The 20,824-nt window shown below is 42.7% G+C and overlaps 1 protein-coding gene across 1 annotated transcript in view; it reads right to left on the bottom strand.

Annotated features, from left to right (window-relative positions):
- Pax (Paxillin) overlaps window positions 1–20,487 on the bottom strand; it is a 155,475-nt gene extending 134,988 nt beyond the window's left edge. The window contains exon 1 of the mRNA XM_067765823.1: window positions 20,157–20,487. Coding sequence (XP_067621924.1) covers window positions 20,157–20,169 — 13 coding nt within the window. The 5' untranslated portion in view covers window positions 20,170–20,487. The remainder of the gene's footprint in view (window positions 1–20,156) is intronic.
- Between the last annotated feature and the right edge of the window lie 337 nt (window positions 20,488–20,824).

The raw sequence follows: 20,824 nt of genomic DNA, 5'->3' as shown, positions 1-20,824 counted from the left end.
TACCTCAAAAAATTAGAGGGGGTATGCAGACTATCGATGCTTTGCATTACGGGAGCCCTGAAAACAACCCCGACTGCTGCACTGTATGCCATTCTGCACATTCCACCTGTAGACCTGGTAGCAAAGAACAAAGCATTAACGACCGCAACCAGGCTCGGTGCTTCGGGGCAGCTTGAGCGCCGACCATATGGCCATAGTAGTATAGCGTCCTCAGTAACAAGACGAACAGACTACATGATTCCCTACCTGCACTTTGAGGGAGATCTTAAGGCCACAATAGAGGTGGACGGTTGGTGCAAGGGTGCGCAAATGGCGGACGAGGCGATACATGTGTACACCGATGGTTCCAAAATAGTGGAAGGAGTAGGGTCTGCGGTATACTGCGCTGATCCGGAATTAAGCAGATCCTACAGGCTGCCGGATTACTGTAGCGTTTTCCAAGCGGAAATATTAGCCGTAACCAAAGCAGTAGAAACCCTGGAAGAGAATAGCTTAAGCTGCAACCGTGTTAACTTTTATATTGACAGTCAAGCAGCAATTAAGGCAATAATCTCGCATAGCACAGCATCTAAATGCGTGTTAGAGTGTAAGCAGTCTCTGGAGAGAATCGGGACAGGGAGAAGCATACATCTATATTGGGTCCCAGGGCATATGGGAATAGATGGGAATGAAAAAGCGGACGAATTAGCTAAAAAGGGCGCATCCCTTGAAGCTTGCTCCGTAGACGTCCCAATTAGATTGGGCGAGATTAAGCGAAGGCGAGAGGTGCACATGATCGACCAAGCAGAAAAGGCGTGGGTTCAAGCGCGGGGCTGTAAAGTGTCGAAGATTATGTGTAGGTCTTACAACCTTAGACTAACACAGTTGCTTCTATCATTAAAAAGAGAGGACTGTAGGCTCATGACGGGTATTCTGACTGGACACTGCCTTCTGGCGTCACATGCCTTTAAATTAGGCTTGGTCAGTGATAGCAGGTGTAGGAAGTGCGGGTTGGAGGAGGAAACGATCGAGCACGTTCTGTGCTCGTGCCCTGCACTTGCCAGGCTAAGACTCCAGCTATTAGGAGTGATACAGCTGTCAGATCTAGAAGCAGCAAGTGGCTTAAGTCCTAGGAAGCTTCTAATATTTGCCAAGAGGACGGAGTTATTTTATAACATAGGTCCTGGTTTTTGATAGGGTTTTTCAGTTTGGTCGTTAAAACAAACTTCTGGTAACACTACGGACTCAATCAGTCTATGTGAGGTCCTCATGGACCGGCCAGTTCAACCTACCTACCTACCAAATTATATAAGCTAATATATGGGCTGGCGTGACGTTACAAAAAACGGAAGTCCCCTTTGGCTTGAATTTTGAAAAGGCATAATTCCTCGAATTGGGTAGAACTATTCGCGTGAAACTTTTTGTCATGATATTTAAATATTTAAGGTTAATGTTTCAATTTACTATATTAAAAAAAATCTTTTCGGTTTTTTTCCCAGTATCTGGCGTGACGTTATGTTACTGAAATTATTAAAAAACTTTTGTTGATATACCAATTTTTAAATATTTTGTAGAAATTCCAAATTGAGGGGATTTATAGAGCAGAGCCAGCGGCCACCGTGGTGTGATGGTAGCGTGCTCCGCCTACCACACCGTATGTCCTGGGTTCGCACCCCGGGCAAAGCATCATCAAAATTTTAGAAATAAGGATTTTCAATTAGAAGAAAATTTTTCTAAGCGGGGTCGCTCCTCGGCAGTGTTTGGCAAGCGCTCCGGGTGTATTTCTGCCATGAAAAGCTCTCAGTGAAAACTCATCTGCCTTGCAGATGCCGTTCGGAGTCGGCATAAAACATGTAGGTCCCGTCCGGCCAATTTGTAGGGAAAATCAAGAGGAGCACGACGCAAATTGGAAGAGAAGCTCGGCCTTAGATCTCTTCGGAGGTTATCGCGCCTTACATTTATTTATTTTTATAGAGCAGAGATCTGCTTTGAGTACTAATAAAATTAGTGCACTTAGTCATGAGCCAAAAAATTGTGTCTAAATGTGTACTTAGTCAAATACAGATATGTAAATACTATGAGTGATTAGCACATAAAATAGAAAATACATACGTGTGGCCCGTAACACATATGTCTCATTCATATATGACATTGTTGAGTATAAACTGATGCCATTGTCGCTTTATCTTAGTAGCACTTTGATTTCGTGTGTAATACACTGTATATTTCGTTTATCATCTGTTTTACTTTGGCGCTGTATTCAGTTTTGTTTCGTGAACATCGTTGTGTTGCTAGCGTCAGAAGACTGATATGACTTTATTCATTTTATTGCACTGTTAGTCTTACTTATTCCAATTAGTGCTTTCGTATAACACAGTTGACTTTCTTGCTCAATAAGTCAATTGAGTACTGAACTGCTTCCTGGATTATGAGCGGTTATTCATTTTACGAAGCATGACTATGTAAATGTGTGTTAGTGGATATAAGTGCTTGATATTCTTTGTTTCCATACGCACTAATACTCATTTTTTGGTTAGTCCACTAATAACCTTAAAAGATGAATAATTGCAGCTCACTGGTATAGAGATATTCAATTGGGGTTAGCGCTGTGATTTTGTTGTTTTGAAAAAATAAACCAAATTGATATGCACATAACATTTGACGTTATATATAAATAAAACATTAATTTTATTTCAAAAATGTATATTTTTTTATTTAAAAATATTTTAAATAAGCAATAATAACGTTTTAAAAGTTTATTTTATTATTATAGAACACTTTTATGTGAAAACACAGTCTCGGCTGCTTTTATTTGGTTGTGTTCGCTGCTTGATAAAGAATTTTATGTATTGCAGAAATTGTCAGCAACTCATTCCACTTTTCTATTAGCAAAACAGAAAACTCTTATATTTGTTGTGTGGGAATGTAAGTTAAGTTGACTCCAAAGATATGATTTCGAGCACATTGGTAAAAAGAAACTGCAGTATCCTAAATTAATAAATATGTTCCATGAGAAGTTACAAAATAGTTCCACTCTACAAATTTTCAACCAAATTCAAACACAAAATCTGGCAGGCTTAGCGCAATCAACTTAACTTTTAAACTGAGAGCTACAGTTTTGTTAAAAAACAGCACACATCGAATTTATTATGAGTGAGTTTGTCACTGATTGTATCATACAATTTTACTTCGCCAACCAGCCAAGCAACGTAAGTGAAAATGGTAGCTTGACGGTAGCTAAAATGTGCGCTTTGCACCTCATTTTGACAAGTTAACCTAACCTATATCAATTTGTAGAATGTAATTTGTCAAAGCAATGCAGTCTTCAACTTTACGCTAATGTTTCCATTTAACAGCTTCATCCATCAATGGCCAATATTTTAGGGGCACTAATTCATTTTTTACATTCTGAACACAATTGTAGCATTTATTCATCATACATTTTTCCCACATTTTCCTATACCTTGATGCCCTCTCTTTTGCTTTTAAACGGCATCACTCCAGCCTAGAGGGTCAGTTTTTGGTTTTTCCCTATAGCACTTCGATTATTTTTTACCCTTACTCGAAGAATCCATCTGCATAAGAAATGATTGAATTGGAATTCAGAATAAGGTATCACCTATCGAGAAAATTACTTACAATATGGCGTGACGTTACGAAACTTTGAAGCTCAATATGAAAGTAATTACTTGCTTAAATGGCGTGATTTTTAATTTAATTTGTAAACTTTGTCAACTTTTATTAAAATACAAAACTATTTGCATCTACAATCGCCAGCGCAGATATAATAAGACTAAATAGCCTCTGTATGGCGTGACGTTATTCTAGAATATCTCTTAAAAGTGAATCCAAAATTTACCGTTAATTGAAGCGTCACTGCTCTTTTAAATTGATTTTACGCCTAGTTGTTGTCATTGCCAAATTCTAGCTATTAGAGTTGAATTGCAGAGTTACTCTTAGAAATTTAAACAGCAAAGAGAAAATGCTCTTGTGAATGAAATAAAATAATTAAAAAAAATTTTGAATTAAACGGTTTTATTGAAAACAATACTTACATGAAGTAATAATAATAATAAAAGCTAGAAAATAATTAGGTAGGTCCTAGGTGCTAGTCATCACACTCCTCATCAATCTAGGGCGTTGATCAGACAATTAAATAAAAGCGCTGGGCGCGTGAAATTTCTAAAAATGTGAGGCGTAGCTTAACCTGATTAAGGCTCAGTTGGTCTTACTTATGACTATCAATAGAAATTTGACGCGTCCAACGCTTAGTCTTTATTTAATTACCTATTATTTCTCATTATATTTAGTTCATTTAGTGATTCATTATTACAAGGACTCTTTCCTAACAATTTGTTACAATCTAAGTCCTCAATACATAATCCTTCCAAAGACTTTACTCGACTCTGCGCCACGTATGCTTGTCCCTCCTCCAACTACAAAATATTTTGACGTTACTTCTACCGGACTGTATGTAAAATTTGTTCCAAATATGAGCCAAATCGGACATGTGTTCCAAATATGGACCAAATCGGACCACAAATACGATTTTTGTGAATATCTCGATCCTTGCGGAACCTAGCGACGATTTTTTCTTATTATTGCATTGTCATCGGGTTCTGAACTATATTCCAAGTTTCAAGCTTGTAGCTTATCGGGAAGTTATTTAATTTCAATTACAAAATTCGTTCACAACGGCCGAGCATGCGGCCGTGCCGCTTCCCAAGGCAGTCGGTTCTATGTACCGGAGCGACTCGGGGTTTTTCCCGACCAAGGACTGTCATTTCAGTGTGACCCCATTTAATTTGTTTCGTCCCTCCCACAAATTGTCATCCTCCCAGCAGCTCCTTGCAGCAGGACTGCTACATATTCTCTTACTCCGGGAAGGTATCGAACCCAATCCGGGTCCGTCTCCTCACCCCGGTCCTGAGAAATGGTTTTGCTGCATTTGCCAGAAAAGAATCTTTTTAGGACGGTCATACTCTGTTCAGTGTGTCTCGTGCAAGGGATGGTTGCATCGGACAGGTTGTTCTGGGCTTGATCCCAAAACCCGACGTCCACGTAACTTTTATAAATCTTTTGTGGCTCCTTGCTGCTCACGCCCAAGGGCGTCCCGTAGTCTACGCCTAAGCGTATCCCCACTACCTTCCAGCAGCTTCGCTGCTCAGCAAGCCACAACAAATACCCGCTGCTGCTCGCGCCCCACGGCGCCAACAACTCAAACAGCTGATACCACTCATAACTACTACCTTCGTAGTAGAGCTGGTAGCAATGCTGAGCATCAGCCCCTGCCCCCGTCTTCTTCTCCTCCCCTCTTTTCTGGCAGCAATCGTGCAGGTCAGGGAAACAGACTCTTAGTCCCTGCCTCCGTTTGCACCGTCTGCCAGCACAGAATATATAGGTTTGCGACATCCGCTCAATGCAGCTCCTGCCTTGGGTGGTGCCACTTTCCTAGATGTTCTGGTCTCCGCGACGGCAACCCCTTGACGGGTTTCATCGCGCCATGTTGCCAGGTCGCAAACCGAAATCATCCGGGTACCCCAATGCTTGCCCAAGGGCGCCCAGTCCCAAGGCCACAACAGCAATTGCGTCCTGGCCTTCCACAACCTAGGCGTAGTCACCCCTCACTTACCCCTAAAGTGGCGGCGTCACCCCTCATGCACTTCAGAATTCTGCAGTTCAACTGTAATGGACTAACTGGGAAGATTACGGAGATAGTCGATTTCATGAAGCGGCACAACATCCGCATTGCTGCGATTCAAGAGACTAAACTCACAGCAAGATCTGCATTGCAGACCTGCTCTGGTTATAATGTCCACAGGAAAGACCGCGAGAGCGGAAATGGAGGCGGCCTCGCGTTTATTATACACCACTCTGTGCAATATCATATATTTGATCCTGGCATCGACCGCAGTGACAATGTCTTAGAACGTCAAGGCCTATCTGTCCGGTCAGGCGATGCAAATCTAGAAATCATCAACATCTACATCCCTCCTGTCACCTGTTGCCCCAGTGGATACCGACCTAATATCGAGGCCTTACTCACTGGCAACAATCGCATTATCTTAGGCGATTTCAATGCCCATCACGACCTATGGCATTCAAACTTGCGGGCGGACAGTAGGGGTGAGATGTTGGCGGATCAAATAGACGAAACGACGTTCTGCACAATTAACGGAGACGCCCCCACACGTATGGTAGGAAGCTGTCATAGCTCGCCAGATATCTCAATCGTGAGCGCAGAACTCGTAAACTGCGTCAACTGGCAGCCGATGGTAACATTGGCATCCGACCACCTGCCCATACTTATTTCGTTCGAGCGTACCGCCGACTTCATCGTCACCGAAAAACGCACTTTCATAAACTTCAAAAAAGGAAAGTGGGAAGAATATAAATCTGCAACAGACAGCAGCTTTGCTGCCCTCCCTATCCCGACTGATGCCCGCCAAGGGGAGCGTGCCTTCCGTAAGGTCATTGAATCCGCCTCGGCACATTTCATTCCCGCCGGGAGAATTCCCGAAATCCGGCCCCACTTCCCGGCGGAGGCCGCGAGCTTAGCGAGGGAACGCGACCTTATAAGACAGCTTGATCCAGGCGACCTCCAAATAAGGGATATAAACCAACGCATCAGATCGCTTGTGGACGAACACAAGCGGGCGAAATGGGAAGAGCACCTAAGAGGTTGTAACCTCTCTACCGGTGTAGGTAAACTTTGGTCCACCGTAAAGTCCCTATCGAATCCGACTAAGCACAAAGACAAAGTTTCCATCGCCTTTGGCGATAAGGTGCTGTCGGATGCGAAAAAATGCGCGAGCGCTTTCTGCCGACAATATATAATGCATCCTACGGTCGACAAAGATAGACGGAGAGCCAATAGACGTGCACATAAACACAAACTCAGCGCGTCACCAATTACCATCACCGCTAGAGAGGTTGAGGACGCCATTGGTCGCGCTAAACCATCCAAAGCAGTGGGCCCAGACGGCATAGCCATGCCGATGCTTAAAAACCTAGGGAAAGAGGGTTTCAAATATTTAGCGCATGTCTTCAACCTGTCTCTTTCCACCTTTGTCATACCCGAGAAATGGAAAATGGCCAAGGTGGTCCCGCTACTAAAGCCTGGGAAACCAGCTAACGTAGGTGAGTCATATCGTCCGATATCTCTCCTATCGCCAGTGGCAAAGACGCTTGAAGCCATTTTGCTCCCTCATTTCCAAGCACATTTGCAGCTAGCCCCTCATCAGCATGGCTTCAGAAAACTCCATAGCACTACCTCCGCGCTAAATGTCATTAGCACCCAGATAAATTGCGGTTTGAATCAATATCCCCACCATAGAACAGTACTCGTAGCGTTAGACCTATCAAAAGCTTTTGATACGGTCAACCATGGCTCGTTACTGGAAGACCTGGAAGGGTCTACCCTTCCCCCATGTCTTAAAAGGTGGACCGCAAATTACCTGGGTGGTCGGCAGGCATCGGTGCAATTCAGAAACGAAACATCAAAACAAAGGAGAATTAAACAAGGGGTACCACAGGGTGGTGTCCTATCCCCGCTTTTGTTTAATTTCTACATATCTAAGCTACCTTCACCACCGGAAGGAGTCACAATCGTTTCCTACGCCGATGACTGCACAATAATGGCCACAGGCCCAGGCCCAAAGATCGATGAGCTATGCAATAAAATAAACGGCTATCTCCCTGATCTCTCCAGTTTTTTCGCCTCGCGAAACCTGTCATTGTCACCGACTAAATCTTCCGCGACCTTATTTACAACATGGACGCCCCAAATGTCGACCATATTGAACATCCACGTCGATGGCACTACGCTACCGACTGTCCTACACCCCAAAATCTTGGGTGTGACGTTTGATCAGGATCTACATTTTGGTGCGCACGCAACCGCAATTGTTCCAAGAATTCAGAGCCGTAATAAAATCCTCAAATCCCTTGCTGGCAGTACCTGGGGAAAAGATAAAGAAACGCTCTTAACCACATACAAAGCAATTAGCCAGCCGATTACGTGCTACGCGTCACCCATATGGTCGCCAAGCCTAAAAACCACCCACTGGAAGAAACTACAGGCCTGCCAAAATACTGCTCTCAGAATCGCCACGGGCTGTCTTCTTATGTCCCCAGAACACCATCTGCATAATGAGGCGAGAATACTCCCCATCAGGGAGAGAAATGAGATGCTGACCAAACAGTTTCTGTTGAATACCCAGAAACTTGGGCATCCCAACAGACATCTGATTGACGAACCAGCACCGCCTAGGGGCCTAAGGAGTCATCTCCGTAAGCATTTTGAGGAAATACGGCACCTGAGAACCCAGCCGTATGAAGCGGAAAAACACAAGCAGGTCCTTGGTGAACTCCATAGACAGGCGTCGGACCTTTATGTCGGGAATTGCCCGGTGAATCCAGTACTTGAAGAAAAATATCCAGAACTCGCAGAAGAGGAACGCATACTCCCCAGGGAAACGCGTGTCACTCTTGCTCAACTTCGTTCTGGATACTGTAACAGGTTAAACTCTTACCTATCCAGAATCAACCCCGACATACAAAATGTATGCCCTGCTTGCAATGTGTCCCCACATGACACCAACCATCGCTTTAATTGTAATGTGGAACCAACGCCTCTAACACCCCTTTCCCTATGGTCCACCCCTGTTGAAACGGCAAGTTTCCTTGGACTCCCGTTAGAGGATATTGATGACAATTTGTGATCGGTCGCGGCTATTAGGTGGGGCGAGTATTGCTACAACAACAACAACATACGGCCGTGCGGCCTGCCTGTCAAGTCAAGCTAAATAAAACCGTTTAAAAGCTGATCACCACGTGAACATGAAATTTGTGTACCGATAACGCACCATCGCAATTAAGGAAAATTTTGAAAATATTAATTTTATAACACTTAAATATTTTTCTTTAATAATTCAAGCAATTTTTTTTTAATCATAGTTTAGTTTTTCAGTTAATGTGGACTTTTCTGTGGAAGTTCCCATATACATATCCATGTGCATCCTCTGTTTGTTCATATACATAAGTGTGCATCATAAAAGTGGCACTTTGTAGATATATTTCAATTTCGTATTGATAATGACTCTTAGTCATTTCAATGGAATTCCACGCCACAAACTGAGCCGGCGGTGACTAAAAATATTGTCTCGTTGCACGTAATATGATTTGTTTGCCTTCACAGAAAGATATCATCCAAACAAGAGGCTTAACAGCCAGTAGTTTTACAACTAAGCCAATAATGTGAATAAGCAACAAATTTCTTTTTGCATACGAAGGATTGTGTAAATCACCTATCAGTGCCAGCAATGTACTTCGTAAATAAAAAAAATAAACATACAGTTTTAATGATTACGAAAGAGAAAATTAAACACTTTGATGTAGTAATCAACTCGCGCATCTAAAGACCCTATCAAGTATCGATATAAGTATACTAAGTTGAGGCCGCTACCAAAATGTTATGTCCCCAAAATAACAAACAAATAAAATGTATGCTACTTATATTCTACGTGTTGATACTACATGTAACTTGGACTGAGTAGGGCAACTGAAAAGTAAAGTCCTCTCTCGGTGGCTAAAAAGCATGTTCTATAAGTACCTGATCATACCTGTTCTGTTGTTTAGCTGGTGGAGAGAAGATGGAAAGGCTTTTGGATAGATAGTTGGTGTCATATGGGAACACATCGTATGTAGGACAAAGGTACATTGCGTATGTCGGGGCTAATTCTGGATAACTAAAAGTTTAACCTGCTACAGTATCCAAATCGAAGTTTTCCACAGTGATTAACTACTTCTATCTGGTATTTCACATTGAGAACGGGGTTCGCCGGCATGTGTATGTAAGTGTAATCCCATTTACAATTTGCGTCGGGATGATTTAAATTTTTCCTACAAATTGATGGCGCATTTTACTCTCTTACGAAAAGACCGCTTTTCGGGTAGTCCGAATAGAGTGTCATGGTGGTTATAGCTTAAGGATTAAAATATTTGAGAAAAATGAATATCGCGCCAATACTTTTTAAAGTTTATTTAATAAAATTATGCCACTCTTTAGCAAGTTCACTTGAAATTTTTTGATTTCCCCTTTGATAATTTCCAACACAACTAAATTTTACGTTGGTTGTTATATCGCAAACCTAGATAAAAAAAACTGTCAACTCAAATCGAAGTTCTTTGCACCGTGCTGTCAAAACGCAAGTACCAGACAAAACCTAAATCCTTCGAGGCTTGTCCACCCATCTCAAACCCCCAGATTGACGACTCCCCAACTAGCACTTTCTGCAATTAAATTGTAACGGGTTAACCGGAAAGATCGCGAAGATAGATAGATAGATTATGTGATAGTCTTGGGCATATGAAATGTGATGGTTTGACTGGAAGAGTGGCTGACGCTTTGAATGAGGGTAATGGGGTTCGCTGGTCCTGTCCAAAGTGTCGGTCTACTGAGGTGGATCTTTTCAGGGTCTTTAAAACAGCAATAAACGGTTTTCTTGAAATCGGTAAGGAGCTTGAGATCAACCAAAAATTTCAGACTTATGAGACATCACCGGCAAGAAAGGGGAAGCAAGCTACTAAAAAGACCCCAGCGGGTTAGGGGATCAGAATATACCCGCGGTAGGTATGCGGCGGTCACCGTGGTGTGATGGTAGCGTGCTCCGCCTACCACACCGGATGCCCTGGGTTCAAACCCCGGGCAAAGAAACATCAAAATTTTTAGAGATAAGGTTTTTCAATTAGAAGAAAATTTTTCTAAGCGGGGTCGCCCCTCGGCAGTGTTTGGCAAGCGCTCCGGGTGTATTTCTGCCATGAAAAGCTCTCAGTGAAAACTCATCTGCCTTGCAGATGCCGTTCGGAGTCGGCATAAAATCATGTAGGTCCCATCCGGCTAATTTGTAGGGAAAATCAAGAGGAGCACGACGCAAATTGGAAGAGAAGCTCGGCCTTAGATCTCTTCGGAGGTTATCGCGCCTCACATTTATTTTTTTTTTTTTTTTAGGTATGCCTGTCGTAAGAGGCGACTAAAATACCAGATTCAAGGGGCTGTGTAGCGTAACCTTTCAGGTTGCCAGCGCAATATATAGCTTCTCCAAACCCAATTGTCAACCTCACCTATCCACGGCGAATCCTGTTTCACTAACAGACGAGGCTCTGGCGACCCAAGCTTGGGGGTAGGGAGGGAGGGAATGGCCTGAAGGTTTAATGTGGCCACATAAATCGTTCCCGAGATGGTCGGGCTAGCACCTTAATGGTGCTATGGTACCGGAGCGTACCGGATTTGTATCCGGCAAGGGACCATCACATCGATAACACTCCCCAAAGCCTTCGGGGATCAACCTTATCGCTACAACAACAACAACAAAGCTACTAAAAAGTGGAAGTTTGAGGATGATGCCCTGGGCTCTAATTCAACCTCTTCTGCTTCTAGTGTACCTATTCCTGTTTCTTGCTCGAACTCAATATATTCTGCTTTACCTATTCCTGTCTCTACCTCTAGCCTTGGCAACGAATTGAATCTTCAATTCGCCAAGCACTCGGCAAGAAACTTCAGGCGCTACCACAAGGTCTAAATCTGATGTTAATCAGGGGTATCCCCCACTGCATACACCTTCTACGACGGCGTTAACGTTGACGCCGTCGACCTCATCTGCTCGTATTTCGTCCATAACTTTTGGAAATCAGCAGGTGCGATCCAGCGTTCCAGAAATATGACAACTTTGATGGTTCCATCAACTTACCAAGCCCTAATAATGCGGAAATAACGGTTGGAATACAACTTATAGTTGTTCCTCCAAGAAAAGCTATCTTTGTATCCCGCTTCTCAAGTGATAAAACTGCAGACGATATAAATTATTTTATATCATCAAAAATAAAGCCGAATTAAATGCATATAAGAAAATTTACATTTGACCATGATTGATGCATCTCTTCTTTCAAGATAGATATTTCTGCAGATTGTTTTGAGATGCTTTTGGATAAATCTTTCCGGCCAGATGGAGCGTTAGTCCACGAATTTACGTCTAGGTTTAGAAATGTCGCTCGCACTCCACGACCTATCCCTGCCTCAAAAAACTAGTTGTAGACCTTGGCATCAACTTCTATTACCATAATGTGAGGGGCTTGAACATTAAACTAATAGATCTTTTTCTTAGCAGCCATGACCTTACTTTTAAGGTACTGGCATTTACCGAAACCTGGCTAAAACCTCATGTGCTCAACTCTGAAATTCTATGTAATAGATACGAAATTTTTAGAAAAGATCGTCAAAGTAAAGTCGGTGGTGGTGTCTCAATCGCCGTAGATGCTAGTCTATCTGCTGAAGAAATTCTGATTCCTGAAGCTGACGAAATCGAATTTCTTTGCGTTCGTATCAAACTCTTATCCTTGCATTTATACATTACTATTAGCTACCTTCCTCCGCAATCTGACCTACAGTTATACATCGAACACGCTTCGGTTATAATATCTCTGACTTCTTTGGTCACTTCTTCTGACTTGATTGTAGTTCTTGGTGATTTCAATTTACCGTGTGCAACGTGGAATATGATTGATAGTTGCTTGGTTCCGTGTTCTTCTCGAGAAATCTTTAACGAGTTCTTAAACAACCTTGCAGATAGTGGGCTTTTTTCAGGTTAACGGCATTCTGAATAAGTTTGGTAAATGCTTGGACCTAATATATGTCAGTGATAATTCTAGATTCTCTTTAGTCCGAACTGACCCGTTGGTACTTCCTGAAGATGTATATCACCCTGCATTGGAGTTAATTTCTGAAACCTTTAGCCTTCCAAAAAAAGGTAACACCTATAATAATTTGTCTGCTGCTAGGTTTTTATTTAGAAAAACTGACTTCAGGAAGTTAAGAAATGAGCTTTCCGTTATAGTTTGGCCCGATTATAGTGGAGATGTTGACGAGAGCATTCATCATTTTACTAGTGCTTTACACTTCACATTCCGTGCTTGTATCCCCCAAACTAATAGCGTTAGAGTTTCAGTAAATACTGGCTGGTGCACCAAGGAACTAAACTGCTTAAAAAATCAGAAAACGCGTTGGTTTAAGAGATATAAAAAATCTGGACTTCCAAATGACTATAGCAGATATTCTATTCTACGTCATAAATATAATTCTTTGAACAAAAAGTGTTACAAAGACTACATTAATAAGATTAAGCTGCAACTTTCCTCTAATTCCAAGTGGTCCTTCAATTTTGTTAACACTAAACGAAAGACTACTGGATTCCCATCCGTCATGAAATTTAAAGACTTGGTTTCAAGTGACGATGCAACAGTTGCCGATATGCTTCTTGATTTCTTTAAATCAAACTACGCACAAAATTGCGTGCCCGTCCAACCGAATGTTCTTTTTAGCTCGCCACTGCTTTGCGGTGTACGAGCCCCTTCGATATCCTGTAACGACTTGTTTTTACACCTAGAAAACCTAAAAACTTCTAATGCTAGTGGTCCCGACAGCATTCCATCTGTTGTTCTAAAAACTTGCGCGGAATATTTGTATCGGCCCTTAACAAATATTTTTAATGCTTCTCTAAAGCAAGGTGTATTTCCCTGTTTCTGGAAAGTCTTTTATTATACCACTGTACAAAAGAGGCAGTAAATCATGTGTTGCAAACTATAGAGACATTGCAAAACTTAGCGAAATACCTAAACTTTTCGAACCCATTATAACTAAACAACTAGCTTATTCAGTTTCCCCTATCATTAACCCAGCTCAGCATGGCTTCTGCAAAGCCAAGTCAACTGAGACGAACCTGTTGTACTCATGTCTCCAGAAACTTTAGAAATAACCTACATACCGATGTAATTTACACGGATTTCAGCAAAGCTTTCGATAAGGTTTCCCACACTATTCTCACCTATAAACTTAATGGTTTAGGGTTTCCACCTCAATTTCTGAGTTGGATTTCCTCTTACTTAAAAGGAAGTAAACAAAAGGTATTATTTAAAAAGAGCGAATCTCAATTCATTAGGGTTACTTCTGGCGTACCGCAAGGTAGCCACCTTGGTCCTATTATTTTATTAATGATCTTCCAAGCACGTTAACTTATTCCAAGATTTTTATGTATGCTGACGATTTAAAGCTCTTTAAACCTATACTCACTCCGGAAGACAGATTGCTCCTTCAGTGGAGACTAGGCCTCTCCAGCTATGCAAAAAGGCACTTGGCCAGGCGTATTAGCTAATTATATAAGATTGATATCAAGATACGTAGATTGGCGTGCAGGAGACTACACAACCCTCATGAATCATTATTTTGCTGATCTCTCCATTCCGACTGATTTCCTGGTTGAAGCTGCATACCTAGCAAGAGTACGTGACCTTGCCAGACAACTCGACCCTAGGGTCCCTCGTATTACGAATCTCAACTTGGATATTATGCAGCTGGTAAATAAGCACAAACGTGCAAAATGGGAAGAGCGTTTAAAGACCTGCAACCTCTCTGCAGATGTCGGTAAATTGTGGTTAACCATCAAATCCTTGTCTAGCCCGACAAACAACGATAAAATATCCATCGCCTTTGGCGGGATGCCATAGAAGGTTTAATGTGGTTATTTTAATCATGCCCGAGATGGTCGGGCTAGTACCTTAATGGTGCTTTGTTGCCGTAACGTACGGGATCTATATCCGGCAAAGGACCATCAACATTGATAGCACTTATCATTATCGTTAAAACAACAATAACAAGAACAGCGCTTTTGCCGGCAATTTGTAATGCATCCTTCAGTAGACAAGACCAGACGTCGTGCAAACAGACGGGCACATAAACACAAAAACGAAGTGTCATCCATTACTATCACCCGCTCACAGGTTGAAGGAGCCATTAAAAGGTCAAGTCCTTTAAATCAATAGGCCCAGACGGAATAGTCATACGACTTACTATACCTGACGCACATTTTCAACCTTTCGTTGAAGTCCTTTGTCATTCCCGAACAATGGAAAATAGCACGGATAATTCTGTTAATAGAGCATGGGAAGATAGCATACGAAGGTGAGTCGTATCGACAGATATCCCCCCTTTTGCCATTACCGAAGACATTGGAAACCATCCTGCTCCATCATTCCATTGCCAATCTTTGCCTAGCCACCCATCAACATGGCTTCTGCAAAATGCATAGCAATACCACCGCGCTAAACGCCATACTCACCCAGATAAATTACTAACTGAACCAGGCAAAACCCCATCATAAGATGTAGCTCGTGGCACTTGACTTGTCAAAAGCTTACGATACAGTCAACCATGGCACGCTACCCCCAGCGGGTTGTTATTGTTGTAGCAGTGCTTTGCCCCACCTAATAGGTGCGACCGATCACGGATTGTCATCAATATCCTCAAACGGGAGTCCAAGGAAACTTGCCGTTTCAACAGGGGTGGACCATAATGAAAGGGGTGTTAGAGGCGTTGGTTCCACATTACAATTAAAGATATGGTTGGTGTCATGTGGGGACATATTGCAAGCGGGGCATACATTTTGTATGTCGGTGTTGATCCTGGATAGGTAAAAAAAGAGTTTAGCCTGTTACAGTATCCAGAACGAAGTTGAGCTAAAGTGACTCGCGTTCCCCTGGGGAGTATGCGTTCCTCTTCCGCAAGTTTTGGGGTACTGTTCTTTGAGTACTGGATTTACCGGGCAATTCCCGGAATAAAGGTCCGACACCTGTTTGTGGAGTTCACTGAAGACCTGCTTGTGTTTTTTTGCTTCATACGGCTGAGTTCTCAGGTGCCGTATTTCCTCATAATGCTTACGGAGATGACTCCGTAAGCCCCTAGGCGGTGTTGGCTCATCAATCAGATGTCTGGTGGGATGCCCAGGTTTCTGGGTATTCAACAGGAACTGTTTGGTTAGCATCTCCTTTCTCTCTCTGGTGGGGAGTATTCTCACCGCATTATGTAGATGGTTTTCTGGGGACATAAGAAGACAGCCCGTGGCGGTTCTGAGAGCAGTATTTTGGCAGGCCTGTAACTTCTTCCAGTGAGTAGTTTTTAGGCCTGGCGACCATATAGGGGTTTCAGACAGGGTGACCCCCTATCGTACGATTTCTTTAATTTGAGGCTGGAGAAAATTACACCAGCTGCAGAACTTAACCGCTTTGGAATAATATTTATAAAAGCGTGCAATTACTGGCGTATGCTGATGGCATTGATATCATCGGCCTAAACACCCGCGCCGTTAGTTCTGCTTACTCCAAACTAGAAAAAGAAGCTGTAAAGATGGGTTTGATGGTGAATGGGGACAAAACGAAATACCTGCAGTCATCGAGCAAAGAGTCAGCGCATACGCGCCTTGGCAACCACGCTACTGTTGGCAGCCATAATTTCGAAATAGTAAAAGATTTCGTTTATTTGGGAACCAGCATCAACACTAGCAACAACATCAGCACTGAAATCCAGCGAAGAATCAATCTTGCCAATATATGCTACTTTGGACTAGGTAGGAAATTGAAAAGTAAAGTCCTATCTCGGCGAACGAAAATCATACTCTACAAGTCACTTATCGTACCCGTCCTGCTATATGGGGCAGAAGCATGGACCATGACAACAACAGATGAAGCGGCTTTGGGAGTGTTCGAGAGAAAAGTTCTTCGAAAGATTTATGGACCCCTACGCGTTGGAGATGGCGAGTACCGAAGAAGATTTAATGATGAGCTGTACGTGCTATACGCAGAGATCAACATTAGTCCAGCGAATTAAAACGCAGCGATGCGCTGGTTAGGCCATGTTATGTGAATGAAGGTTATGCTCCGGCCAAGAAAGTGTTTCTATCGGAACCCGCCTATGCAAGCAGAGGTAGAGGGCGGCCCTCACTCCGTTGGAAGGACCAGGTGGAAAACGATTTAAACTCCCTTGGTGTGACCAATTGGCGCCGGTTGGCGGAGCGAAGGAGCGACTGGCGCGCCTTGTTGGACGGCCATTGCCGTTTAGACGGTTAAGCGCCAATTAAGTAAGTAAGTAAGGTACGCCTGTCGTAAGAGGCGACTAAAATACCAGATTCAAGGAGTTGTGTAGCGCAACCTTTTCAGGTTGCCAGCGCAATATATAGCTTCTCGAAACCCAATTGTCAACCTCACCTATCCGTGGCGAATCCTGTTGCATTAACAGCCGAGGCTCTGGCGAACCCGAACTCCTTATTGATGTAGAAGGTGGGAGGGCGGGATGGCCTAGAAGGTCGGATGTCGTCATAACAAATCGTTCCCGAGATTGTCGGGCTTGGTACCGGAACATACCGGATCTGCAACTCGACAACACTCTTCCAGGCCTTCGAGGAGTGTCCTTATGGCTACAACCACAACAACACCAACAACAACATAGAAGGTTCACCTCTTCCCCTTGTGTAAAAAGATGGACCGCAAGGGGGAGTTACCACCCGAAGGAGTTACTATCATTTACTACGCCGACGACTGCACGGCAATAGCAGGAGGACCTGTCCCTGCAATAAACGAATTACTTTCCAGAATAAACAGCAATCCCCCCCAGTCTTTCGAGTTTCTTCACCTAACGCGACCCGGATGACTATAACCGACCAAATCCCGGCCACTCTGTTTACTACGTGGAAGGAACAGATGGCGCAAATATTGGCCGTTCATGTCGATGGTGTTACGCTACCGAATGTGAGTCGCCTCAACTTTCGACAACCGCTCATGTGCTACGCGTCACCAGGCGACTAAGCCTGGTCTCAAAAGCAAACATTGGAAAAGGATGCACCATTTACATAGAGAGATGAAAGAGATCAACATTAAATGGCATAACGAAATGCTGAACATTGTCACAAGCCCGGACACCCTAGCAAATAACTGCTTTAACTAGCACCGCATCTAAGAGGGTTAAGGAAATATTATTTATTGTTCCCACGGCAGCGGTACGGTTCTATGTACCGGAGCGACTCGGGATTTTTTTTCCGACCAAGGGCTGTCATTTCAGTGTAACCCCATTAAATTTGTTGCGTGCCTCCCACAAACTGTCATCCTCGGAGCAGCTCCTTGCAGCTGAACTGCTCCATACCCACCTGCTCCGGAAAGGTATTGAACCAAACGTCGTGCAAAGAGGGCACATAAACACAAACATGACGTGCCACATATAAACACTCAAATTAATTACGGACTAAATCAGGAAAAACTCCTTCATAGGATGGTGCTCGTGATACTTGATCTGTCAAAAGCTTTTGACACAGTCAAACACGGCACGCTACTTCAAGTCATAGAAGACTCACACTTTCCCCCTTGTCTAAAATGATGGACCCCAAATTATCTGAATGGTAGGCAAGCGTCGGTTCAATTTAGGAACGAAATCTCAAAACAGGAAAATTAAACAGGGGGTACCAGGTACCACAGGGTGATGACCTATCCCCGCTTCTGTTTAATTTCTATGTACATATCAAAACTCGCTTCCACAGCAGAAGGAGTTACAAACATTTCCTATGTCGACAACTGCACGATTATGGCAACGGGACCTTGCCCTTTAATTGATGAATTAGTTCTCCTCGCGCAGCTTGGCATTATCACCGACAAAATCCACGACAAATCTAGATCTGTTAACGACGTTGATGGAACAGATGTCGCAAATATGGGCGTTCACGTCATGATGTCACAGCAGCGACTGTCAGTCACCCAAAGATCTTAAGGGTAATGTTCGATAATATTTTGACCTTCAAGGCGCATGCCACTCTGACCTTCAAGGCGGCAGCACTTGGGAAAAATATAAAGAAACGTTGTTAACCACGTACAAAGCAATTGGCCGGCCGCTCATGAGGTACGCGTAACTAGTTTGGTGGCCTGGTCTTAAAAACATATACTAGAAAAGGCTGCATGCCTGTCAAAATGCTGCAATCAGAACTGCCACCGGATGTCTTCCTATGACCCCCGAAAACCACCTATATAGTGAGACCCAAGAGCTCAAAATTAAAGAGCTCAAATTTAAAGAGCTCAAAATTAAAAAGCACAATGAAATGCTGAACAAGCAGTTTTTGATAAATTGTCACAAACCAGGACATCCTAGCAAACAACTTCTTCATCTAGCCCCGCCTCCACGGCGGTTAAGGAAACATCTCCATAAGCACTATGCGGAGATCCGGCACCTGCCAACACAGCCGTTTGATCCAGGCAAGCGTAAGCATGCTCTAAGCCAAATCCACACAGAATCGGTAAACGCTTTTGCCAGGACGTGCCCGGGTGAACCCCGTTATTAATATGCAATATCCCACCCTTGCAGAAGAAGAACGCACACTACCAAGGGAAACATGAGTCACCCTGGCCCAACTTGTTCTGGATACTATAACAGGTTAAACTCTTAATTCTCCTAAATCAACCCCGACATAAGCAATATGTGTGTCCTGCATGCGATGTGCTCCCACATGACGCCACCGATCTTTGCAATTGAAATGTATAGCCAACGCTTTCAACATCCATATCTCTGTACTCTCATCCTGATGAAACTGTTTCCTAGTTAGAGATTATCATCGAAATTTTGTGAGTGATCGCATTTATTGGATGTGGCGAAGCACTGCTAGAAGGAAAATAAATCCATATTAAAAAAACAGAGGACGAAGGATCGTGTTTCCAGCAGATTACTGAGCTCTTCCAGGGGCGGTGCGAATTTTAGCAAAAACAATAAAGCATTATATTTATAATTTCAAAGCAGCCCGAAATAGCATTAAATTAATTCAACATTTCCTCTAGTTTAAAATCGAACTCACAAACGAAACAGAAGTTTTCCTCGTAAATTACTCGAAAAGTTTTGTTTTAGGTTAATTATCTGGACCAAAATTAACTCAGGGTCTTTGACTTGCCTACAACGGACTTTGAGACGTTTTCATTCAATAGTTGAAGTGAACCCTGTATTTTCAATGATGACACATTCAGTGAAGCTGGAATTCTTATTTAATTTTTGCTGATGACGCAAACTAGCGGAAGTTGATGTTACGTGTCGATATTGGGACGCAAAAGCATAGGCCACAATTTTCATCTACGCAAATTCACATGTACAAATTCGTTAAATCGCATTCTAATACATTACATAGACAAGGGAAAAGCTGCTCCGTTTCTAATACCATATTTAGCAAAAGAAACAATGGCAAACGTTTATTCATAATGTATACCGGCTTTTATAATAAAGTGGCCCCCGCTCTTTTTAGACACACTTTTTAAGCATTTCGACTCACCCAAATCCTCCATTGTTGCTATTCAGTCACCGCTGACGTGCTCCTATTGGAATGCAAAATATTTTCGTCACAATACCAATTGGCAGAGGCTCATGTAATTTCCACTTTGTAACACCAGCCGTAATTAACTTACTGGCTTTTCTTGCGAAAATTGGCAAACTATTTAAATTAATTGTATCACAAGAGTAGAAAAATGTTGAATTAAATATAAGTTTATAATCACAGATTTAACTTTTTGTGAAAACTAGTACTTCCCGACCCAGTTTAATTACTTTACAATGGAAATCAAAGATATGGGAATCTTCAACAAACTTTAACTGGCAGCAACTGACGTGAAAATGAAATTTAGTAGTGACGGAATGAGAAGTTTTGTGTACACCGATAAGCCTAGTTATCGAAAATTTATACCGGTTTATTAACTTGGTTTTGTAAATCTTTTGATGAGGAAGCAATTGTTGATACAAAGTTTTCGTTCTCTAAGATAAATGTTATGCATTAAAACTGTTGTAATGTAATTAAAAAAGGAAACATAGATCAGAGTACTGCGCTTTTTATAGTCGGATACCTGTTCCCGTTGATCTTATGAACCAATCAACTACAGGATCGTACTACAGTGACATCTAGCGGGTAATAGCAAAACATTGTGTAGTTGGATGCTATTATGTTGC

This window comes from Eurosta solidaginis, chromosome 2, assembly GCF_040869045.1.
Source record: "Eurosta solidaginis isolate ZX-2024a chromosome 2, ASM4086904v1, whole genome shotgun sequence".
NCBI classification, from domain to species: domain Eukaryota; kingdom Metazoa; phylum Arthropoda; class Insecta; order Diptera; family Tephritidae; genus Eurosta; species Eurosta solidaginis.
This window is presented reverse-complemented; position numbering and strand designations above follow the sequence as displayed.